General features: G+C 42.7%; 1 protein-coding gene across 5 annotated transcripts in view; it reads right to left on the minus strand.

Annotated features, from left to right (window-relative positions):
• stard13b (StAR related lipid transfer domain containing 13b) overlaps positions 1-18,692 on the minus strand; it is a 208,775-nt gene that overhangs the window by 172,920 nt on the left and 17,163 nt on the right. The window contains exons 2-3 of one of the 5 annotated variants that reach the window (XM_062060318.1): positions 12,497-12,674; positions 4,141-5,605 (exon numbers count right to left, since the gene is read on the minus strand). In XM_062060318.1, the coding sequence (XP_061916302.1) occupies positions 4,141-5,505 (1,365 nt within the window). In that variant the 5' untranslated portion in view covers positions 5,506-5,605; positions 12,497-12,674. Of the gene's footprint in view, positions 1-3,403; positions 3,620-4,140; positions 5,606-5,813; positions 6,057-12,496; positions 12,675-18,692 lie in introns of those variants that run through there. The other 4 variants (XM_062060321.1, XM_062060319.1, XM_062060320.1 and 1 more) reach the window with 4 other exon arrangements.

Here is an 18,692-nt window from a genome sequence, read left to right on the forward strand (position 1 = left end):
TCTTGAACTGGGTAAGAAGCTATTTAACCAACAGAAAGCATATTTGAAGATGGGTGAAAATATGTATTTTATGGTGTGCCCCAAGGATCAATACTGGGACCAAGATTGTTTAATCTTTATATAAACGACATTTGTAAAGTTACAAAGGACTTAAAGTGAGTTTTATTTGCAGACGACACAACTACTTTCTGTTCAGGAGAGAACTCACAGAAGATAATACAAATAATAACAAAAGAAATGAACAAATTAAAAAGATAGTTTGACAAAAACAGACTATCTTTGAATCTCAGTAAAACTAAAATAATGCTATTTGGTAATAGTAGAAAAGAGCATCATACACGAATACAAATAGACGGAGTAGACATCGAAAGGGTAAAAGAAACCAGATTTTTGGGAGTATTAATAGATGATAAAATGAACTAGAAATCTCCTATACAAAATATACAACATAAGGTGGCAAAAAACATTTCAATAATGAATAAAGCAAAATACATCCTGGGCCAAAAATCACTTCATATTCTCTACTGCTCGGTAGTGTTACCATATCTGAGTTATTATACAGAAATATGGGGAAACAACTACAAATGTGCGCTACATTCGTTAATATTATATATATATATATTACAAAACTGTTGTATTACTCATTCACGGATGTCATTTTACTATAAAAAATTCAGTAAATGAATGTATATATTTGTAAACGCTCTGAAGTGGGAAAGGGGTAGGATTAAATAAGCTTTGCTTCTTCCTACTCCTTTTCGGACATGATGTAAAGTGAAATGATATGAAATTGTGTGATGTATTATGCTCTAAGTGTGTTCATGTTCGAAATAAACTAAAAGAAAGAAAGAAAGTAAAGAGAATAAGTTAATACATGCCAGTGTAGTTTACAAAACAATTTGGAATGTTTCTGAAATAAAGTCAACATATTATGACCAAAAAAAATCACAGTTGTATTCTTTGGAGAAACATGATGCAACTTTGCAAGAAAACATTTTTATTTTAAAAAAATGTTTAAACTTCAGTCCTATTTTCATTAGACATTTATTCATAATTATATATTTTTATTTTCATTGTGGCTTAGTATTATGCTGTGACCATAAAGTTATTTTACCTGGAGTGGGTCAGATGACTGTGAGGACCACAATTAATAAATTAATTTAAAAAATACCACAAAAATAAAGTTAAGTAGGATTAAAAAAAGAGTGTGCTTATAATTTTGCAAATTTGCAAATAAAGATACAGTGATGTTACCAGAATAAAGTTGTAACATTAAAATAAAAGTATCAGAATTATCATAAATTGTATTATCATGAGAATAACGCTGTAAAACTAAGAGGGGTGAAAACTAAAATATTCCAATCATAAAGTCACATCATTGCAAGAATAAATTGATCATTTTAAATAATGTAATTGTTAATTTGTCAGACAAAAAAAAATTCTGCAAGAAAAAATTTGTAATATTACAAAAAAAGTTTGTAAGATTACATGAAAAAGTAGAAATGTAAGAATTAGGTAAAGTGAACAAAAAACGAAAAGTTGGAATAATTCCAGAATAAAGTCAACATACTGTGTTAAGATCGCAAAAATCATATTTATAGGAGAAAAATTGTGCAACTTTGCAGGAAAAAGGGTCTGTGTGTATGTATGTATGCGTATATACACTTTTATTTTTTCTTCACTGACTGTTAAATTTAGTCTTACTGAATTGTGTCTTCTTGTTGTCTCTCCCCCCCCCCGTTGTTTGTGAAGTGAATTGTGAAGTGAATTATATTTATATAGCGCTTTTCTCTAGTGACTCAAAGCGCTTTTACATAGTGAAACCCAATATCTAAGTTACATTTAAACCAGTGTGGGTGACACTGGGAGCAGGTGGGTAAAGTGTCTTGCCCAAGGACACAACGGCAGTGACTAGGATGGCGGAAGCGGGGATCGAACCTGGAACCCTCAAGTTGCTGGCACGGCCACTCTACCAACCGAGCTATACCGCCCCAACCGAGCTATAATATATATATATATATATATATATATATATATATATATATATATATATATATATATATATATATATATATATATATATATATATATATATATATATATATATATTTGTGATGTTTTGTGGACATTTGCATTGCCAACATTTCAATGTATACTGCTGTATATGGGTTGTAAAAATTGAAAATCCTAAATAAATCTTAAATTTAAAAAAACACATATATATATATATATATATATATATATATATATATATATATATATATATATATATATATATATATATATATATATATATATATATATATATATATATATATATATATATATAAATTTGAAAACAAGTCTTATTTGATTTGTATTATGTTTTTTCCTATATAAATGCTCAACATGGCCCTAATACTACAGTGTGACCATTGCCTACATTTCTTTCACCTGGATTGGGCAAGACATTTGTATAAAGAGACCTTTGCCCTGTGGCGACATCGACTTTCCATATGAAATCAAAGCTAGTGAAGCCATTGTTCCCGCTGCCCTTTGGTAATATTTACAACAGGCTGCCTGGATTCCACGCATTCTTCCTCTCCTCTTCAAAACAACACCAGTGTCTCTCAGCACGCCGAGGTGTGGGTATTATCACCGCACTGAAGAGCCTCATCTCCCCTCACAGCCGTGACACTGACGCGCCATTTGACACGCCGCTACACACAAGTGCATCAGTGCGTGTGCACAACATTTCGCTGGCCAATAAGCGGAGTAAAAGGTTGTGTGAAAAGGCCATTTCCCTCGAAGAAAAGAGAAAAGTTGATATGTCCCACTGCCCGTCGAGGGAGCGAGTGGAAAGCAGAGGATGTTTGCATTCACATAGAACACATGTCAACAAGTCACAGTCAAGTGGAGGACACCCACACTGTCGTAATGGCTGCTAATCTGTACACTCATGACAAACTTTTTGGTTTGGGTGTTATGGCTGGAATTACCAGTGTTGACATAGTAAGACACTTAATAAAAATAAAATATGGTGTTAGGCAAGGAAACCCCAAACCTAACCTGATCCAGGTATTTATTTTTGCCATTTAATGGAAGCTTCCACCCAAGAATGGTAAGGTACATTCTAGTCCTTGTATATGATCATTAAAACAAAATGTAAACAAAAATATGCACACATTGGCAGTGATGGGCATTAGCAAGCTACAAGTAGCTAAGCTACGTAGTCTAACTACATTTTCCAGTAGCTAGGTGGTAGCTTAGCCACTTTTTTAACGAGTAGCTTTTCCTGTAGTTTAGCTACTTTGGCGACCCATGTAGCTAAGTAGCGTACATCAAAGCTACAAAAAGAGAAAGAGGACTGCAAATCCAGGCCCCAAAAATATGGAGAAAATACAATGAGAACATCCATACATACGGAGAAAATCCCTGATGATTGGTCGGTGTTTGTATGATGAGTCACATTTGGCTAAGGTTCCGCTTCCGAGCGGGGGTTTTCGGGCATCCAACTCGCCTCCCTCCCACGGAGGGAGGAGCGGGGTTTAATGTCTGATAATGCGGGTCATCGAAACTAGTAAGCAAAATCATAACAGTCACGCACTCATGTTACATGAGGACGAGGGAGTCAGAGATAGAGGGACGCTTCAAGCTGACGACTTAAAAAAAAAAAAAGAAACAGTTGAAAATGGCAGAGGGATTCTCTTCCGCAGATTAGATTTTTCCTCTAGTGATGAAGATGGCCCTAAATAAATGCCTATACAACATATTGATAACATTGAAAAAGTCATATTATAGAAAGAAAGAAAAAAACTTGGTATTTTAAGAATAATATTGTCATTTTGCAAGGAAAAAGTTGTAATATTACAATATTAAGAAGTCCTGAGAATAAAGCGATATACTGTACTACCAAAATAAAGTTGTGATTTGGCAAATTTACTTGTTCTGCATGCCTTCCTGTTTCATCACTCCAGTAACGTCGTGTAACATGTAACTACTATATACTAAGAACGAGATTCGAATTTTAAACAATATCTGGCTTAACATGGTGCCGATAACAGGGGTCAATGTCAGATCATTGTCCTCTGTAACCAGTGGTCCCACATGTCCTCTATGACGAATACAACAATACAATAGTGGAAGTAATTAGCTTCTTACCTCCTTGCTGCTTCCCACTTCTGCTTCATAGCCACATTGCCCACTTCTTGGTACGCCATGGCTCCACCTCGTAACGTCATCCTTCCTGTGTCTGTGATTGGCCAGGAGCTCACTGGGCGGCAGCTCCAGGAACACATCGTCATCCTCGTTGTTGTCGTCTTCTTCTTCCTCCTCCTCTTCCTGTGAAGATTCTCCTCCGTCCGAGCTGCCGTCGATGCGAGGGCAATGCTCCGCGTAGTCCGAGAAGGTGATGGAACTCTGTTTGAGTTTGATGATGCGTGGCAGGTCTGGCGTTGAATTAGTGCTGGTAAGGGCAGGTTCCTCAGAAGTTGGACTGACATGGTCGGTTGAGATGATCTCTGATCGCTTGATTCCATTCAAGTCTTCAGTTGCATCTCCAAGAAGTTTGATACCTTGTTCTTGCACATGTGAGCACAGATCATCTGAAACAGAAGTGTCCTTTAGCTTGTTCGGAACCAGTTCAAGTGGTAAGCAGCCTTGAGCATCAGGAGGATCATTGCATTGTAGGTCTTGGACAGGTAGGGGGCCACAGTGGTCCTGAAGTGAGCGCAATAAGCTCAGGTCTTCAGTTGGATTTGCAAGACCCTGTCCTTGCTTCCATACGCACACATCTTTTACCAATTCCACTTTATTAGGATTAATACAAACACAACTGTTCATTAGTCCACCAGGAACCAGTTCCCTTTGCGAGCAGTCTTGAGCATCTGAAAGATCATAGCATCCTCTGTCTTGGAAAGGAAGGGGACAACAACAGTTCTGAGATGAGCTCAAAAAATCCAGGTCTTTATCTTGAGTATATCCTAGGATGGCAGACAACTGATCACGGTGCTCTAAGGACTGAGAACCGCCTTCCTGTCCGTCAGGACTCGGTTCCATACAGGAGCAGTTTCGATCTTCAGGAAGAAGCTCATCCCCTTTGTAATATTGGACAGGAAGAGGACCTGAGTGGTCCTGATCACAGCTCAGTAAATTCAGATTCTGACCAACTTTACCAACATGTTCTATTGTGTTATTGAGGCTAACGCAAACAGAACTTTCCTTTTGTGATTCCTGACTTAGTTTCGAAGGCCAGGAGCGTAGATCCTGCGGTGAAATCCGTAAGGACACATCCTCCACAAATGTTGTGTTCTGAAGACCGCCACAAACAGAACTGTCCTCAAGTCTGTCGCCTCCTCCTTCCAACTGGGAGCAGTATGGATCCTCAAGAAGACTGTCCTCTGTGAGGTCCTGTAAGCAGTTAACAGCACTTTCTGTGGACGCTCCTCTTGTTGAAAAGGCCAATTTGTCCGACGCTGCGAGTGGAGACGGATATCCCTCTAATTGTACCTCAGCTGGAAGCTCCATTGTTGTTATCTTTGGCAGTTTTTCATGATTTATTGTCCTCTGTTGCTCATGCCGGCGGTATTAGAAGGGGCCATGTTATCCTCATTCCAATTGAGACCACCTGAAAGAGAAATGAAGAATGTGATCATAGATGTGTACAGTGTGTCTGTGTTTGCTAGGACCCAAGTTCAAATGTGACATATAGCCTGTGTGTGCGCACGCCGTGAATGTGAACATCTGGCACGGGCTGAGCCCTTCAAGTCTGGATCTGTCTAACACTCGACGGCGGTGACATCACGGCTTCAGAGGAATCCGACGGCTCGCCGTACCATTCATCAGGACACGAGATGTAGCCGCTGGACTGTGGTTAGCGTCCCGCTCGCCTCCGTCATTAAAACACACCTTGAACAGCCTGGAGACACGAAACTCCACCATCTTCACAAGGGATTTCCTCAGGAGAGCAGGGAGCCTCCAGCAGGTTGATCACCGCAGTTCCCAAAAAGACCAATCAATCTTTGGTAGTGGTTTACCTCAAACTACTGAGTTGTTATGTTTGTGTTTCCACTGGGTGTTCCTATGAGAACGCAGCAGTTGACAGAGCAATGGCCTTGGGACACTTAAGCGCACGCACACGCACACACACACACACACACACACACACACACACACACACACATATACTGTATACGCATGTTTGCTTTTAGGACTCAAGCCGATAAAGGCAGCATGTCAGACAAGAACAGCACGTTCATATCAGTCTGACACCACGTTCAACAACAACACTTAGATAATAACAAAGGTGAGCATCGTCACTTAACAAAGAATACACTTTTCAGGAATCTCGTCTTCTTCCTTGTCCACCCTTTCGGTCTCCTCTTAAACCAAGCCCACTGAGCAATGTCATGGTTGTTTCTGTTTTTTTGCTAAAGCAAGGCCAGTCAACTGGTTGCCAAAGGTCCAAATCAAGCCCGGGAATGACACCATAACCCCCCCCAAGTTCAGTTCTAACTTGGGAGACAAACATTTTTGCAGGAAATTCCTAACAACACAAGAGTGCTCCTGTTTGTATAGAGGAAATTGGACCACTGTAAACACATTGGCAGGTCATTGCATTGACATTTTAACCTTGCTTGCAAACATAGAACACTCAGGTCCAAACTTATGATTTACATAACTGAGGCGTTCCTCAAGGCGCCCCTTTAAAGGCCTACTGAAATGACATGTTTTTATTTAAACGGGGATAGCAGATCCATTCTATGTGTCATACTTGATCATTTCGCGATATTGCCATATTTTTGCTGAAAGGATTTAGTAGAGAACATCGACGATAAAGTTCGCAACTTTTGGTCGCTGATAAAAAAGCCTTGTCTGTACCGGAAGTAGCGTGACGTCGCAGGTTGAAAGGCTCCTCACATTTCCCCATTGTTTACACCAGCAGCGAGAGCGATTCGGACCGAGAAAGCGACGGTTACCCCATTAATTTGAGCGAGGATGAAAGATTCGTGGATGAGGAACGTAAGAGTGAAGGACTAGAGTGCAGTACAGGACGCATCTTTTTTCGCTCTGACCGTAACTTAGGTACAAGGGTTCATTGGATTCCACACTTTCTCCTTTTTCTATTGTGGATCACGGATTTGTATTTTAAACCACCTCGGATACTATATCCTCTTGAAAATGAGAGTCGAGAACGCGAAATGGACATTCACAGTGACTTTTATCTCCACGACAATACATCGGCGAAGCACTTTAGCTACGGGAGCTAACGTGATAGCATCGGGCTTAACTGCAGATAGAAACAAAAGAAATAAACCCCTGACTGGAAGGATAGACAGAAAATCAACAATACTATTAAACCATGGACCTGTAACTACACGGTTAATGCTTTCCAGCCTGGCGAAGCTTAACAATGCTGTTGCTAACGACGCCATTGAAGCTAACTTAGCTACAGGACCTCACAGAGCTATGCTAAAAACATTAGCTATCCACCTACGCCAGCCAGCCCTCATCTGCTCATCAACACCCGTGCTCACCTGCGTTCCAGCGATCGACGGAGCGACGAAGGACTTCACCCGATCATCGATGCGGTCGGCGGCTAGCGTCGGATAGCGCGTCTGCTATCCAAGTCAAAGTCCTCCTGGTTGTGTTGCTGCAGCCAGCCGCTAATACACCGATCCCACCTACAGCTTTCTTCTTTGCCGTCTTCATTGTTCATTAAACAAATTGCAAAAGATTCACCAACACAGATGTCCAGAATACTGTGTAATTTTGCGATGAAAACAGAGCTATTTTGTGGTGTCCCAATACTTCCGTTTCAACCATTGACGTCACGCGCATACGTCATCATACATAGACGTTTTCAACCGGAAGTTTCGCGGGAAATTTAAAATTGCACTTTATAAGTTAACCCGGCCGTATTGGCATGTGTTGCAATGTTAAGATTTCATCATTGATATATAAACTATCAGACTGCGTGGTCGGTAGTAGTGGGTTTCATTCAGTAGGCCTTTAAGTCCTCTCCTTTTTTGCAGTTGCAAATGTATTTTCGCAATGTGACGTATGTCACTAAGGTGTTGCTGTATCTCGTTTACTTCAGATGCAGGAAATAGTGATTTGTTCCACCCCAAGTTATACTAGTGGTGTTCCCCCAGGTTCTGTTTTAGGTCCTCTCTTTTTCATCATTGCTCTATTCAACTGGTGGCCGGGGGCAAAATCCAGCCCGGGAATGACACCATACCGGCCCCCAGAGTTCAGTTCAAAACTTGGGAGAGAAACATTTTTTCAGCAAATTCCTACAAACACTAGAGTGCTCATGTTGTACAATGGAACCTGGATCACAGTACAGACATTGGCAGATAATTGTATTGATATTTTAACCTTGCTAGCAAATCATTGAACACTGGGGTCCAAATTTATGATTTACCAACTGAGGCATTCCTCAAGGCGTCCCTTTAAGTCCTCTCCTTTTTGGTTGTTACACAGTTATCTTGTAATATGATTTATGCAACTAAGGTGTTGCTGTAGCTTGTTTACTTCAGATTCAGTCAGTAGTTATTTGTTCAACTTCTTAAGTTATACTAGTGGTGTTTTTCAAGGTTTCGTTTTAGGTCCTCTCCTTTTCATCAACTGGTGGCACGCGAGTTCAGGTCAAAAACTTTTTTGCACAACGTATTTTGAAACAGCAGAGTGCTCCTTTAACTCTGACAAAATAAATAGACCAGAATTGTTTTTTATATCTACTATGGAGGACGCTGGTTGTCATGAATATACAAAATAAGATTTGCCTGTACTTATTTGACTGATTTATTTATTCCTTATTTGTTTTTCCTCTTTGTCTTCTGTGTGTGTGTCTTGTTTTGGAAAGAAAACAATTAACAATTGATATGTGATTGTACTTTCAGAAGTTGTATATGCCTCGAAACTGAATAAACAATTTTTTAAAAAATAAAAGATTTAAAAAGAAATAAACTAAAAGTGAAGGGAGAAGTCCAGCCTCCCGGCCCTTACCTTTCTGGAAATGTGGACCCCAAAAACATTTTAGTTGAACTACTCTGTTCTAAAGCGGTTATTCTCAACCTGTGGTACGTGTACCACTAGAGGTACGCAAATTCAATCTCGTGGTACGCCAAAGAAATCACTCGATTAAAGTACAGTGTTTTGTTTTCCTATACATTCAAACAAAGTGGTACTGTTCAACATGTGTGTAATGTTACAGTAGCAACAAATGTTAAATATACTTGTTAAATAAAATGTCTGCCTTGTTTTTAATGAATACTTAGGGCTACTATGCTATTAATGTTAGTCATTATTGTAGTAGCAAAGTTTTTTCTGAGGTGGCACTATGTGAAAAAGAAAAGTTTGAGAACCACTGCTCAGAAGACTTTAATCCAGGGGTGTCAAACTCATTTTAGCTCAGGGGCCGCATGGAGGAAAATCTATTCCCAAGTGGGCCGGTAATGGTAAAATTATGGCATGATAACTTAAAAATAAATACAACTCCAGGTTGTTGTTTTTGTTTTACTTTGGCCAAAAATAAAACAAGCACATTATGAAAACGTATAAATCACAAATATTCGTCTGTGTATCTACATAGCCAGGACTAAACTTTAAGTCTTTCTGGGATTCAACAAAAAACACAACATGTAAACTCTTCTAGGTATCAAATAACTCCTTTGTCATGCCCACGTATCAATGGGATTTTATTATAGAAACAAGTCTTGCTTTTCTTTTACTGTGAAACAGAAATTGGTGGAAACAACCTTGTTACCTGTTATTGACTATGGAGATGTGTTGTACATGAATGCTACTGCTGGTTGTTTCCACAAGCTGGATAGTGTGTACCACGGGGCACTGAGATTCATCACCAACTGCGCTCCCCTTACTCACCATTGCGTATTATACTCAGTGGTTAACTGGACATCTTTATGTGCTCGACGCCTCAATCATTGGTATGTTTTCATCTACAAAACCATTCTGGGTATCACTCCTTCTTATCTGTCTTGTCTTTTAACAAAGAAACAAGGAAGTCTCAATCTTCGTTCAATGAATGTTCTGCAATTTGTCGTCCCCAAAGTAAGAACTGAACTGGGCAAGAAAGCATTTAGGTTTTCAGCACCGAAGGGTTGGAATAACCTACAATCGAATCTTCAACTTCAAACCCTTGTTGCATTGAATGAGTTTAAAGCTTCTGTGAAAGGATTGCAGTCTACCTTGTCTGTATGCACATGTGTCATGTGAGCAAGTTTTAATGTTGTAAATGTGATGTTTTATGTGTTGTTCACTGTTTTTTAATGTAACCTTGCTGCTGCCCTCTTGGCCAGGTCTCCCTTGAAAAAGAGATCCTTGATCTCAATGGGATTTTTACCTGGTTAAATAAAGGCTAAATAAATAAATAAATAAATAAATAAATAAATAAAAATAAAATCTAGCACCAACTCAACAAACCGTAAGAAACGGAGGTAAAAACTATTCAAAAGGGTTAAGTTCACTTTTCTTGTGTTTGACAGAGACATTTTGGGGCAACGAGGGTGCCAAGTGACGATGTGTTCGAAGCAGAAGACATAAAATGGCAGGTTTTAAGTTTCATGTGGGTCGAGGAGGAGCCACAGTCACCCTTTACTGTGTACCTCTTGCTTGGCCCCGGTATAAACCGTTTGCTTGCCTAACAGAATTGTTATCGTGGCATCCAGTGGATGCATTTAAAGGCCTACTGAAACCCACTACTACCGACCACGCAGTCTGATAGTTTATATATCAATGATGAAATCTTAACATTGCAACACATGCCAATACGGCCAGGTTAACTTATAAAGTGCACTTTTAAATTTCCCGCTAAACTTCCGGTTGAAAAAGTCTATGTATTATGACGTATGCGCGTGACGTCAATCGTTGAAACGGAAGTATTCGGACGCCATTGTATCCAATACAAAAAGCTCTGTTTTTATCTCAAAATTCCACAGTATTCTGGACATCAGTGTTGGTGAATCTTTTGCAATTTGTTTAATGAACAATGAAGACTGCAAAGAAGAAAGTTGTAGGTGGGATCGGTGTATTAGCGGCTGGCTGCAGCAACACAACCAGGACGACTTTGAGGTGGATAGCAGACGCGCTATCCGACGCTAGCCGCCGACCGCATCGGTGATCGGGTGAAGTCCTTCGTCGCACTGTCGATCGCTGGACAGCAGATGAGCACGGGTGTTGATGAGCAGATGAGGGCTGGCTGGCGTAGGTGGATAGCTAATGTTTTTAGCATAGCTCTGTGAGGTCCCGTTGCTAAGTTAGCTTCAATGGCGTCGTTAGCCACAGCATTGTTAACCTTCGCCAGGCTGGAAAGCATTAACCGTGTATTTACATGTCCATGGTTTAATAGTATTGTTGATTTTCTGTCTATCCTTCCAGTCAAGGGCTTATTTCTTTTCTTTCTATATGCAGTTAAGCCCGATGCTATCACGTTAGCTCCCGTAGCTAAAGTGTTTCGCCGATGTATTGTCGTGGAGATAAAAGTCACTGTGAATGTCCATTTCGCGTTCTCGACTCTCATTTTCAAGAGGATATAGTATCCGAGGTGGTTTGAAATACAAATCCGTGATCCACAATAGAAAAAGGAGAGAGTGTGGAATCCAATGAGCCAGCTTGTACCTAAGTTACGGTCAGAGCGAAATCAGATGTGTCCTGCACTGCACTCTAGTCCTTCACTCTCACGTACCTCATCCACGAATCTTTCATCCTGGCTCAAATTAATGGGGTAATCGTCGCTTTCTCGGTCCGAATCGCTCTCGCTGCATTGAAAACAATGGGGAAATGTGAGGAGCCCTTCAACCTGTGACGTCACGCTACTTCCGGTACAGCCAAGGCTTTTTTTATCAACGACCAAAAGTTGCGAACTTTATCGTCGATGTTCTCTACTAAATCCTTTCAGCAAAAATATGGCAATATCGCGAAATGATCAAGTATGACACATAGAATGGATCTGCTATCCCCGTATCAATAAAAAAAAGCATTTCAGTAGGCCTTTAAGACAGCAGTTTCTTTCCTTTAAAAAATAAAAATAAAAAAAATAAAAAAACACAAATTTTTATACTTGGCAAACTCATGCGGGCTGGAAAAAACCTGTTCGTAATTTTTACAACCCTGCTTTAATCAAACCAAAACAAGCACCAAATGTTGTTGCTTCTGTCATCTTCCCTTGTCCATTCCCCTTCTATACGTCCACAGCTTTCCCCAAACAGTTTTTCGTGTCCCCTTCCCTCCCCGTCTGTAAGTCCCTCTGAAACCATGGACTGTCCGATGGCATTCCGAGTAGATGAAAAGAAACACAACTCAACAAAAGTAGTATTTGCAAGAATCACCTGTTGTACAGTAAATGTGTATCAGCACAGTAAGGCATGAAGGTCGATGGTACTGCATGACAATAAGCAGTGCAAGGAATCTGACAGAAGGGCGAACATTTAAATGGCATTGAGGACAAAAATGGAGATGAGTCATCACAGTGTCAAGAACAAAACAAAACACTCACCTGCTTGGCCGAAAGCACGAGTGTTGCCCAAACAATGTCATCATAGCAAAACCACGCCGGGACAAAAGGTCAGGAGGGCCAACACGCATCCGCGTCCACGTCCGCTTGTCATCGTTACCATCCCCTCCTCCGCCTCCTCCTCCTGCGCTGGTGTTTCCCCGAGGGGGCTGCAGGAGCGCTGGAAACCATTCAGAATATGCGTGAGGAGGGAGCGGGAATGCGTATTTGTGAGGGAGAGATGGGAAAGGGGAGGAGAAAAGGGAAGCAGGAGGAGGGAGGCGTCGGAGAGATAGTTGGCACCACGTTTATAGTGAATGTAGGAGTGCGGAGGCGGAGTGGGGAAGCGGGCCTTCGCCACGGAGTGACGGCACTTGAGCCTTGAGCGGGCCCGAGCCGCGCGGGGACAAGATGGACAGTGACCCGGCCCTCCCAAACAGACGCTCGAGGAATGCTTTCAAGTCCAGGGAGACCGTTGGAGTGAGCACTACACTCACAAAGGTGTTTTCACTGGAACTAAACGCACTTTGTCATAACGGCTAATGAGTTGCATTATTGCACTGTGAAGTGAAGTGAATTATATTTATATAGTGTTTTTCTCTAGTGACTCAAAGCGCTTTTACATAGTGAAACCCAATATCTAAGTTACATTTAAACCAGTGTGGGTGGCACTGGGAGCAGGTGGGTAAAGTGTCTTGCCCAAGGACACAACGGCAGTGAGTAGGATAGCGGAAGCGGGGATCGAACCTGGAATCCTCAAGTTGCTGGCACGACCACTCTACCAACCGAGCTATACCGCCCCAAATAGTAATACTGCAGTATTATTAGTGAGTTGTTGTCATTGTTGTACTTTTATTCTATACTGCTGCTGCCAGAGAATTTAATCATGTAATGACACTATAATTCTGTAGCATTTCGACATAAATAGTTTAGTTTAGTTTAAATAGGTCCCCAAACTACGGCCCACGGGCCGGATCTGGCCCCCCAGCCTCCAAAATCCGGCCCACGGGAAGTCCCAAGTTAATTTTTTATTTTTATTTTTTTTTAATCTTTCATTTGTAATCCATTTTTTACCGCTTGTTACTCTCGGTGTCTCCTAGCCGCTCAGGCAAATCATATTGTCTAAAAATTAATTTTCCCATCGATAACGTGACAATGTTAAATGTTGATGAACATCAATGTTAATTGATGTTAAATGACTAAACGGATTAACTCGCTGGAATATAAAGACAATGTATATATGTTTATATATATATATATATATATATATATATATATATATATATATATATATATATATATATATATATATATATATATATATATATATATATATATATATATATATATATATATATGTACAGCCCCGGCCCCCGGCCAAATTTTTTTAACCCAATGCGGCCCCCGAGTCAAAAAGTTTGGCTTCATACGAGGTTGTTTTTTCAATATTAAAAACATATATATTTTCATGTAATTTAAAAAACAGCTTGACAGATCAAGGTCAACATCAACAGGTCAGTATTTTTTTCCTGGTCATTTCTGTGTGACCACCTGTTGCTGGTGTCCCGATAAAACTGTTTCCCTTGCGATACGATAACGATATTGAAGCCTTGAGTATTGGCCGATACCGAAATTAATTTGATACGATATCAGCAAAAATCATACATATTTGTATTATTTTGTAATGTGGGGTGTTAGGAAAGGCTTGATCGATTGAAATTATTTAGAGATAAATGGTACTGTAGGAAGGGGATTCATATGGCCCCATTCGTCATGGTTTACTTGACACGAGAAACGTGACAAATGTGGGGGTCGCCTTATCTGATTTAATCACCAGATTGTGGAATATCTTAAATTTTTTTTGTTGCAGTTCCAACTTCGACCACAGCATTAGTTGCAATATAGAGGGGCACTTCCCATCATTTTCATCAGACTGCATTGCAAAATGATTAAGCCCCCTCCTTCCTCTCACGCGAGATCCACCCAGAAATCGGGCCATATGAATCCCTTCCCTACTGTAAGTAGGAAAAACGCTACCCTTATGACAGATTTATACTTTTGAAGTGGAGTGTTAATTTGTTGTTTTGCCGACGTCTAGAAGTTACAATAATTTATTAAATTAAGCACACGATGCAGACAGTTGAAGGATGCAGACACATTTGTTACTGGATCATTTCAAATGCGCTTTGATTTGATTTAATACTTGAATAACTTAGACGCAAAAACAGATATGTCCATTCTCCTTGTTTTGAGTAAATCAATGTTTTTGTTTAGCCAACCTGCTAATGTGGGTTGCAACTGAATCGTTTCTAACAACCAAAACGATAGTCTCAATTTGAAAAATGCACATTGATTACAAAAATGGAATTTTGATTATTTTGTACACATTTTGCAGCAAAAACGAATCACTCCATATGTTGTTGTTTTTTTGCAAAAACAGACTAAGCATATGTGGTGCCAGCCTTGCCCTAAAAAATAGTGAGAACAGATACATTTTTTTCAGAGGAATGCTTATTCCATCGCTGTAATTAATTAATTTCATCCAAACAAACACCTTTTTTGGGTGATCCCTGGACAGACGGGTCCAGGGTTTGCACTGACCACTGCATCATGACATCATTACATTGACAGCTGCATCACAAGACAACAACAGCAGAGTAAACACACAATTTGTCTATAATCAATCACTGTTACTGTTCAAACTGTGTGTAATGTTACAGTAGTCAAAAATATTAAATATACTTGTTAAATAAAACCTCTGCCTTGTTATTAATGAATACGTAGGCCTACTATGCTATTGTATTTTAATGTTGGTCATTATGGTGCACTTGGTTAAAAAAGTTTGAGAATCACATACATGTTTGATATATATATAGTGTTTCATTTGCAATCAGAAGGGAACACCTCTACACACAAACCGTTTGCAGACAGACTACTGTAAGGTGACTTGAAATAAAATGGAAAAAATGGGACTGAAAACGTATTAAATACATATTATTTAAACTACAAGGAAGTTTGTTAAATGTAGATCATAATCATCATAGGTCTGTTATGTTCAAATAACAGACACAACAGCCTCGCTCAACTTCACAACAGCACTCTGCTTTATTTCCGTAACTTCCTCAAAAGGCCCAGCCCAACTACGGTGGCTTCAAGGTATCAAAAGGCACAACGTAAATAGCCTGAGTAAGACAGTAGAACACATTACCAATAGGCATTCAAGTATAAGAACAGTATTTAAGATTAACTTGAATGAACACAACATTTCCCCTCCTCTCTTAAAACTTCAAGTATGGAAGGTGGCCACAAAGTCCTGAAAACGCTCAGGGCGTGCACGGGCCCTAACAGGCCGAGGCTCAGGAGCAAGGGGGACCGGCAGTGGGGCCGGTGCTGGAGCAGGGCACTGCGCGACCGGCACAGCCTGGGCGAGGGGTGCTGCCACTGGATCGGGCACCGGAGGGCGTGGCCCCAATGCGGGAATGTTCGGTGCCACCCCTGTGACGTGAGGCTGGTGAGGAGGGGCAGGTACCTTGCGCAGGCAGCTAGCGTGCCAACGGGATCCATCGGTTAACTGAAATGAAGCTGGGCCCAGCTGGCGGCTGACCTGGTATGGAGCAGACCAGAATGTTGACAGTTTGTTGGCGCGGTGGGGCCGGCGCGCTCTGACCCAGTCCGACACTCTGACAGCTGGCCATTTAGCCCTGTGCTTCTGATCGAACCTTTGCTTCATGGAAGTTTGTTGTCCCTTGACGCGAGACTTGACTGCTGCTGAGCATGGTCGCGGGCTCGCGGCCATCGGTGGGCGGAGTCTCGACAGGGGAAGCACAAACTCTCGACCCACCATGAGGCTGGCAGGAGAGACCCCTGTTGTAGAGTGGACAGTCGCCCTGTAGTGGAGGAGGGTCTGATTCAGTGCAGCCTCCAGCGAGTATCCCTCGGACATGTGAGCACGCAGTCCATTCTTCAGTGATTGGTTGTACCTTTCCACCCCCCCGTTTGCCTGGGGGTGGTAGACGGAGGTTCTGATGTGAGTAACACCCTTGCTGGCAAGGTAGGCGGTGAACTCCGAGGACAGGAACTGAGGACCGTTGTCCGTGGTGATGGCTCGGGGTAAACCCCAACGGGAAAACAGGCGGTCCAGGAAGGCGACGACGGCAGCAGAGGTGACCGTTCCCATGGGAGCCACCTCAGGCCACTTGGAATGCAGGTCGTAGACCACCACAAGAAACCTCTGGTGGTGTGGCACATTATGCAGCTCACCACAGATATCAAGCTGGAGATGGTCCCACGGTTTAGTTGGCCAGTCCAGGGGCTGGAGTGGAGGCGAAGCGGGTGGCCCAGTCTTCCCACTGGTGAGGCACGCTGCACAGGAGCGGATGAGTCCCTCCAGGTCTCGATCGATGGCGGGCCACCACACTGTGTCACGGCACCTTTGCTTGGCTTTGACTATGCCAAGGTGACCCTGGTGTGCCATCTGTAAGACACACCCTCTGAGGGCTACTGGGATAACAGCGCAGTGTCCCCGGGCGATGCAGGCCTCACCCCAGCATGACAGTTCGTTCTTCACACGGGAATACGGCTCTAGCTCAGGTGGGACACGGGAAGGCCAACCGTGTCTGATGTAGTCACGCAGCATGGTGAAGACAGGCTCGGCTGCTGAGGCCGTCTCCAAATCACGAAGGGAGACAGTGTCCTTCAATGGTGAGTGGACCAGGTGGACCACGTCTTCTTCGTCCTCCGGGGAGACAGCGGGGCCCTGGGTGGTGGCAGGACGGGACAGGTAGTCTGCCACCACGTTATTCCTGCCAGGGGTGAATTGTAGCTGAAAGTCATACTGCTGCAGACGGTCTGACCATCTGTGAAGACGGAGGGGCCTGTGCCCCACACCAGAGGTAGACATCAGGGTCGTCAGGGCCTGGTGGTCCGTCCGTAAAGTAAAGGACCTTCCGTATAAGTAGAGATGCCAACGCTCACATGCCCATATACAGGCGAGTGCCTCCCGTTCGCCCACTGAATATTTCTGCTCAGTGGGGCTGAGCGCCCGAGAGGCAAACGCTACCGGTCTCTCTACGCCCTCATGGATCTGTGACAGAACGGCACCTAGAGCCACTGCGGAAGCATCACAGGTCACGAATGTGGGGCTGTCCAGTTGGAAGTGCGCCAGGATCGGAGACGTGGTGAGGAGCCGCTTCAACTCGTCGAAACCAACCTGGCACTTGGGAGTCCAAGACCATGGTGTCTCCTGCCTGAGCAGCATCCTGAGCGGGGCCGTAATGGAGGAGTACTGAGGCAGGAACCGCATGTAGTAGGCTGTCATCCCCAAAAATGATGCCACCTGGGAGGCCGTCGCAGGAGTGGGAACGTCGATGATGGCATCCACGTTCGACTGGAGAGGCGAGATGCCGTCGGCGGAGACACGGAACCCAACAAAGTCTATGGCGGGTGCAGCGAAAACACACTTCTCTGTGTTCAGCGTGGCATGGTGGCGCTTGAGTGCGGTGAAAACCTGTTCCAGGCGGGCATCGTGTGTGGCAGCATCTGGCCCATGCACCACAATATCATCCAGATACGCCACAGTCCCAGTGCAGCTAGCGAGGATTGTGGACATGATTTTCTGGAAACAACTCGGCGCTGAATTGAGCCCAAAAGGCATCCTCGTGTAGCGGTACAGGCCAGTGTGGGTGATAAACGCTGTCAAGTCCCTACTCTCCTTATGTAAAGGGACTTGTAAATAGCCCTGGCGCAAGTCCAATTTACTGAAAACTCGGGAGCCGTGGAAGTGTGTAGTGAGTTCCTCCGTCGTAGGAAGAGGATATTTGTCAGGCACCACTGCCTTGTTCACTTGGCGGAGGTCGACGCAGACTCTCAGTCCGCCCGACTTCTTCTTGGCGATGACAATGTTGGACACCCATGGGGAAGCGTCGATGGGCTCTATGATTCCACCAGCCTGGAGGCGTTGAAGCTCCTGCGTAACGCCGTCCCGCAAAGCCAGGGGAACACGGCGAAGGGGCTGGACCACGGGAGGCACGCTGTGGTCCAGGAGTGGCTTGTGTGTAAATGAGCTGAGGCAGCCCAGGCCGTTAAACAGCTCCGGCTGGTCGTGTTGCCTCTTAAATACTGTTCTTATACTTGAATGCCTATTGGTAATGTGTTCTACTGTCTTACTCAGGCTATTTACGTTGTGCCTTTTGATACCTTG

This window comes from Entelurus aequoreus, linkage group LG10, assembly GCF_033978785.1.
Source record: "Entelurus aequoreus isolate RoL-2023_Sb linkage group LG10, RoL_Eaeq_v1.1, whole genome shotgun sequence".
Lineage (NCBI taxonomy): Eukaryota > Metazoa > Chordata > Actinopteri > Syngnathiformes > Syngnathidae > Entelurus > Entelurus aequoreus.